The sequence below is a fragment of the Megascapheus bottae genome, chromosome 20 (assembly GCF_031878675.1).
Source record: "Megascapheus bottae isolate mThoBot1 chromosome 20, mThoBot2.hap1, whole genome shotgun sequence".
Taxonomy (NCBI): Eukaryota; Metazoa; Chordata; class Mammalia; order Rodentia; family Geomyidae; genus Megascapheus; species Megascapheus bottae.
Genome location: NC_143528.1, coordinates 40,806,317 through 40,813,179, shown reverse-complemented (window position 1 = coordinate 40,813,179; position 6,863 = coordinate 40,806,317). Strand labels below are relative to the sequence as shown.

Here is a 6,863-nt window from a genome sequence, read left to right as displayed (position 1 = left end):
ATGGTCCCAAGCAGCCAGGTGTTTTATCTACTCCTCAGTTTGTTCTTCATCGTGGCTCAAATGCCGTCAGGTAAATGAGAATGGATGGAGTCCACGGGGTCAAATCACGGTGCCAATGGTTCTTCTGGGCACCAACTAAAATTAAGAGTCCTGGTCCGCTAACCCCAGGGCTTCTCCTGGGAATTGCTCAGACCTGCGCTGGCATTGTCTAAGAGCCAGCAGTTGTATGTGGTCCATTTTCTTCCTTTTCTTTTAACTTTGTCTTCCAAATTGCCAAGACACCTGGCGTTGAAAAACAGATTTTATCCAGTATTGTTCGTATGCCATTTTTTGCATTGGTATTCTTTTCTAAAATGTGTTTTGCTTTAAATTTTAGGATGTGAGGCAGGACTTGAGTATTCTCAGTCATTTCCTGGAGGTGAGTTCAGCTGGCTCAATTGATTTTCTTCTTGGGAACTCTGGCCCATGCTGTGTATGTCTGATGAGTCAAAAAAGGAAAATAATAGTGAATGTAAAATGGACTGAATTGCAGCCCGTGAATGCCTGTCCTTTCTTCCTCATGGTGACAGAATCATACTTGGATTTTCCATTTACAGAGAAATATCTTGGCTGTGGGTATATAACTCTGGCCATCGGGATTGGGCTCCACTTTCCCCACTGGCGTCCAGCACGCAGGTTCAGGTTCACTGTCGTACCAGCTGGTCTTCATGGCCGCAGGACCCAGGAGCATGTCTGTTCCTCACAGACTAAGCCGAATGGGGTCCATCCAGACTGCGTGCACCTGGCTTACACCAAGTCATCTGAGTGAGTGACGAGAGCTCGGGGAGACCTAACTCCTCATTGAGGAAAGCTGTCTGGTGGACTGCGTTATGCCTCCCCTTCTCACAGATTGCCCGCCAAGGGGTCTGAGCCACTTTTTCTTGGCACAGGTGAGTTTGCTGTGTGTGAGACGTGCAGACTCGGTCGGGGTAAATGCAGAAAGTCATGTATGGAGGACGAGACAGTGGATGGAAACTGCAAGCTGAACATTTTCTGTTGCCGACGGAGGATCTGACTATCAGACTGTCCCTCTCCTGGCCTAAGAGCTGGGGGCAACAGATCTCTAGGGAAGACCAAGAGAAGATCACACATGGAGTTTCCATTCTCTCTTTGGTTTTGTATCTTTGCCTCGTTTTAGTTTTAAGATGATCTCTTCTTCAACAACCAAGACATGAGTAAATATCTAAGGACAACTCAGTCGAGGACTGCTGTATATTTGTAGAGTGCCTTATATTTTATTCTTTAGCAGTACTTTTCTCCTGTCTCAAGATTGTCTGAGAGGATAGGTATTGTTATCTTCCAATCTAGTGAAAGGAATTGAGATCCATGAGCTTTCTATTTTCTCAGAATGACAACTGGCAGACAAAGAAGGATGTGCATAGAACTGTAATATTCTTTGCATCTATCTTCATGCACCGATTCTTATAGAACACAGAGAGAGACAGAAGTAATATCTCATCTGTGTGATTGGAGTAATGAAACAGGACCCAGAAAATGGATTTAATCCACTTGATTTCTCTCTATAGTAATAAATTGCCAGGTACTGATCCCAGTACTCACTGTATATTTTATTAACCACTCAGTGAATGTCTATGACACTGATTTTGCATCTCTACTTCCCTTTAAGGAAAATGGTTGGGTATTAATTTAAAATACTTGTCACTAAATGTAAACAAATGATTGTGTTACTTTTTCTATTTAAGGAATATTTTGTAGCTTCTCAAAATAAAGGACAGTCATAAAACTCAAAAACGTGGTCTCTGCCAGGTGCAGTGGCTCACGCCTGTAATCTTAGCTACTCAGGAGGCTGAGATCTGAGGATCACGGTTCAAAGCCAGCCCGGGCACAAAAGGACCTGAAACTCTTATCTCCAATTAACCTCTAGAAAACGGGAAGCAAGGTTTGGCTCAAGGGTAGGGCGGTAGCCTTGAGCTGAAGAGCTCAGGGACGGCACCCAGGCCTAGTTAAGCCCCAGGATCCACCACAACTGCCCCAAAAAACAAAAAACTTGATTTCTTCATTTTAACATCATTTATCTTTTGTGTCCCAATTCACTTCTTATTCTTTTACTTTTCTCTAACCAATTCGCCATGGTTCTCAAGTTCTGGATGACAGTCAATAAAATGTCTGATAGTGAAGTAGTTACAGGAGAGAAAGGAGGAACTCAGGGTGCACCTCCGAGGTTATGTGCGAGAAAGGAGGAACTCGGGGTGCACCCCCTCCCCACCAGGTGCATGACCCATGACCAACAAAAAAATAAAAATAAAAAATAAGTAAAGCCACCTCCACAACCACGTTCCTTGCTGCACGATTTACCATATGGTAAAAGGTATGGAAGAGCTGGAAGTAGAGCTGTGACTCAAGTGGTAGAATACTTACTTAGAGTTCATAAACTGATAAACTGACTTGTAACCCCTTGTCCAACTGCTTAGAGATAACAAAATTTTAATTAAATGAAAAGAATCCAGGCCAAGAGTTTGGCCTAGTGGTAGAGTGCTTCCCTAGCATGCATGAAGGCCCGGGGTCAATTCCTTGGTACCACATAGGTAGAAAAAAAGCCGGAAGTGATGCTGTAACTCAAGTGGTAGAACGCTAGCCTTGAGAAAGTCCAAGGACAGTGCTCAGGCTCTGAGCGCAAGCCCAGGACTGGAGAAAAAGAAAATCCTATCCCTGAGTTCAAACCCTAAGAGCAGCACTAAAAAGAAAAGAAAATGGGATATATATATATATATATACATGGAATTTTACTTATCCATCAGAAAGAATATTTCATCACTTGCAAAGAAATGTATGGACCTCTACTCAGGAGGCTGAGATCTGAGAATGAATTTCAAAGCTAGCCCGGGCACAAAAGGACCTGAGACCCTTATCTCCAATTAACCTCTAGAAAATGAGAAGTGGGGCCGAGAGTTTGGCCTAGTGGTTAAAGTGCTTGCCTAACATGCATGAAGACCAGAGTTCGATACCTTGATACCACATACATAGAAAAAAGCCAGAAATGGTTCTGTGGCTCAAGTGGTAGAGCTCTAGCCTCGAGAAAGTACAAAGACAGTGGTCAGGCCCTGAGTTCAAGGCCCAGGACTGGCAAAAATGAAGGGAAAAAAAGAAAAAAGAAAAGAAAATGGTAAGTGGGTCTTGGATCAAGGGTAGGGTGGTAGCCTTGAGCTAAGGAACTCAGGGACAGCACCCAGGCCAAGTTCAAGCCCCATGACCCACAAAGAGAGAGAGAGAGAGAGAGAGAGAGAGAGAGAGAGAGAGAGAGAGAGAGAGAGAGAGAGAGAGAGAGAGAGAAGGAAGGAAGGAAGGAAGGAAGGAAGGAAAGAAAGAAAGAAAGAAAGAAAGAAAGAGTGTATGGATTAGCAGGGTACCCATGGCTCACACCTGTAATACTAATTACTCAGGAGACTGAGATCTGAGGATTGCAGTTCAAAGCCAGTCAGAGCTGAAAAGTCTGTGAGACTCTTATCTCCAATTAAACACCAGAAAATGGGAAGTGGATTAAAATGGTAGAGAATTAGCTTTAAGCAAAAAAAGCTCAGGGACAGCACCAGACCCTGAGTTCAAGTCCCACAACACACACACACACACACACACACACACACACACACACACACCAAGCACAGGTGCATGCATGCCTGGGGGGGAGGGGAGGGAAGAAATGGATAGACCTGGAAGAAATTAAGTAAAGTAAAGCCAGAGAGACCATGTTTTCTCTCATATGTGGCAGTTATAAACATATGCAGGGTCATATGCACATGTATACCAACATATTAGCTGAAGTAGGGTATATTCAGGGAGAATGCAATGGCACAAACTTACATCCTAACAAAATCAATACCAGGAAGCTGGTTCTTGAGGATTGTGCAAGGGAGGCCAAGGAGGGCGAGATAAACAAGTGAAAAGAAGAAGCAGCGAGAATCTGGTCATAGTATTCCATGCACACACTACAAAACTAGGAGAGTTGCGTGGAGGGGTGAGGTGGGGAGGTCGGGGAGACTGAGGAAGGAGGTGGAACAACGAGACACAGAATGGAGCACTCCAGACAGGAAGGCAGGATTCTTTCTCGGCCTTATCCTCTCACACATGCTATTTATTTACACTCAGCCTTGATTAGCCCACACACATCCGGTGGAGCGTGGAAAATTACGACCTTTTAGTGAACATTACGAAGCAAAATGGGATTTCAGGCGTGGCCAATTCCAAGCAGTCGGCTTCTCTTGATAAAGGAGCAGAGACTCCACCACTTCTTCTTCATCTCCTCCCAGGTGTCCGGAGCCATGAGAATCTTTTCCTTCATTTTTATTGGCCTCATTCTTCTTCAGCTTTTCCCAGGTAAGAGGACATCCTTAGAGACATAAGGCTGGAAATCCATCTAGAATCTGTATTTCAAGAACTTAAAAAAAAAAGTCAAACTTGTAACTCATTTTTGTTAACGAAATAGGCCAAATCAGTCACCAGAGTGTTTCTTCTGATCTGAGAAATAAAAGAATGAGGGCACACCCATCCAGCTCACCTTTGACTGGAAGGGAATCTTTAAAGTGAGATGGCTTATTTTTTAGATGACTGATTAAAGGCAACATCAAGCCCATTTGTTAATTTAGGGAAGGAAGCCCTTTGCAGCGTAGATTAAAGTGTATAGGTTTGTGATGAGCTATCTTTCTGCTTCATCGCAGTGAACACCAATCACTTATCCTTAAATTATTTCAGCTACTGAAATATATTTCACCTAGTGAAGGAAAATTGTATCATTGAAACCATGAAGATCTCGGTTTGTTTGATGTTGAAATTCCTTAAACTGAGCTCTCCTTGCTGAGTACAGCCAGGATCCCATTCTGCAAAGGTCTTCGCAGCCAGTTCTCCATGCGAGCAAAATTCCTTTCCTCTTCCTCAGGACTGCAGAATTTTCACTCTTTGAAGTTTTCCTGGGTAGTCTCAGCAAGCCAACAAATACTGGATGTGTTCTCGCCACCCACAAGAAATTGTTCTGGGGCTAGTGAGTCAGATGAAATGACCAGACAGAAATAAAATTCAAGTCTTTGCCCCTAATTGCTTAAGGTTAATGACACTGGTAAGAAAAAACGGGTTTGAAGAGAAAACACATTCAATAAGTTTGAAATGTATACAATGAGATACCAATCCTTTCATGCAACCTAATTTTCATAACAGATACAAAGCGTAAAGAAAAGCCACAGAAATGGGAGCTTGGTTCTAAGAGTTCTGGAAAGTTGTCCTGAGCAGCGGTATTTGCACTGAACTTTTGAAAACCGCAAGGACAAAGTATTAAAGAAGAGCCTGAGAAGAATGCCTCATGCTTGGAGCACTCACTTAGAAAACCAGTGACTGTCTCTAGTCTCTTCCCACAGGTGTTGGACAGTGGGTTAAGGCAAGAGAAAGACTTTTTAGGCCGTCTTCTCCATTCCTTCCTTACAGGACTACAGATTTTGGAGAGAAGTAGATGTTTAATCACATGCTTTCTTCAAAACTGCTCGTCACTGGCCGCTCGTTACCGTCATCGCTGCCCTGACGGTCAGAGAGGCTCAGAGCTGGAAATAAATTGGATGACCAATAAAAGGAGACACAAGTTATTAGGGCACATCACTTGGTTTGAATCCTAAGGCTAATCCTCACGACCTGAACGTTGTCTTGCAATTTCCTCGCCCTAAATTGGAGTGATAATATGGCTGTGGTAAAGACTAGGAGAGCTATTCATTAGAATAAAGAAGAGAGAAGCTAAGGTATTATGGTAAGGATACTGAAGAGCAGAAGTGACTGAAACGAGGTTGAAGTCTGTTTTTTTTTAAATATTAGAGTCAAAAAGGCAAAGCCAGTTGATTGTGCTGTGTCAAAAACTCTTCATCAAGTCATGGTGGGACAAAGTCTACGAAGGTCCCTGGAGTGGCCATTTTCTGGGTTCCCAGGGACTCCAGTGGGGGCTCAGAAGATGCGGGACGTGACTGCAGAACAGAGTGAGGGAGACTAGCGTGTATTTATTTTTGCTTTGTAGAGAAAAATTATAAAACTCCACGAACACAGACAATGTGCGTGATCTATCACTTATCTACCTATAATGTAAATTGCACACCGTTACATCTTCCTCTGTATCAGACACTAAATGTGTAAATATGTGCAATGTGTTGGAATAGACTGTTCATTCAAATTAGAAACTATGTGGCCAGTGTTACAGCAAGAAGCGCGCTATTTCTATCACACAGCTAGTATTCTATATGTTTGCATTGCATAGCTTTGATTTATTTGGAAATTAAAATTTTCTAACTTTTCCCAATTGACTAGTAAGGGTATTGCAATACATACTTTTCTGATCTTTTGGTTCATATTCTGTGCGAGGAACTGTGATTGGGGACTGGTGCCAGAGGCTGGCTTCCCTGTCTACTACCTACTAACCAGCTGTTTCCTTGACATAGCCAGGGAAGGAGCCTACCGAAGGATACGTTGTATAAAAATGGGTGGTCGGTGTGAAGTTGAATGTCTTACCTTTGAAGTGAAGCTTGGAGGCTGCAGATCTGACTGGACTCCGGTTTGCTGTAAGAAAAGGTCACTCCTGGAAAACTAAGTACTTGCTGCAAGAACGAAACAAGCGAAGACACTATGAAGATACTGGCAGCATCCGTGGAGCGAACCCCTCTGGATCCTCTCCTTGACCACAGAAATCTGAGTTGCTTGATGTTGTGTCAATCCAGACTTGACCGTGGCAGGGAGATACTCCTCCTCAGCCACGAGCTTCTCCAGGATGGAGACGCTGACTTGTCTCGTGTCCTGTCTCTGTCACAGAACCTCATTACTTGCTTACCTAAGTAAGAAAACAC

At 43.4% G+C, this 6,863-nt stretch overlaps 2 protein-coding genes across 2 annotated transcripts; both read left to right on the top strand.

Annotated features, from left to right (window-relative positions):
- LOC150049495 (beta-defensin 12-like) lies at positions 1–1,054 on the top strand. The gene is made up of 3 exons (XM_090353823.1): positions 1–70; positions 377–418; positions 930–1,054. Exons 1-3 carry the CDS (start codon positions 1–3, stop codon positions 1,052–1,054), a joined length of 237 nt encoding a protein of 78 aa, XP_090209949.1.
- A 3,262-nt stretch (positions 1,055–4,316) lies between these two features.
- Positions 4,317–6,610, top strand: LOC150049494 (beta-defensin 107A-like). Its single transcript, XM_090353822.1, has 2 exons — positions 4,317–4,371; positions 6,462–6,610. The coding sequence occupies exons 1-2, from the start codon at positions 4,317–4,319 to the stop codon at positions 6,608–6,610; spliced, it is 204 nt and encodes a 67-aa protein (XP_090209948.1).
- The last annotated feature ends 253 nt before the right edge of the window (positions 6,611–6,863 follow it).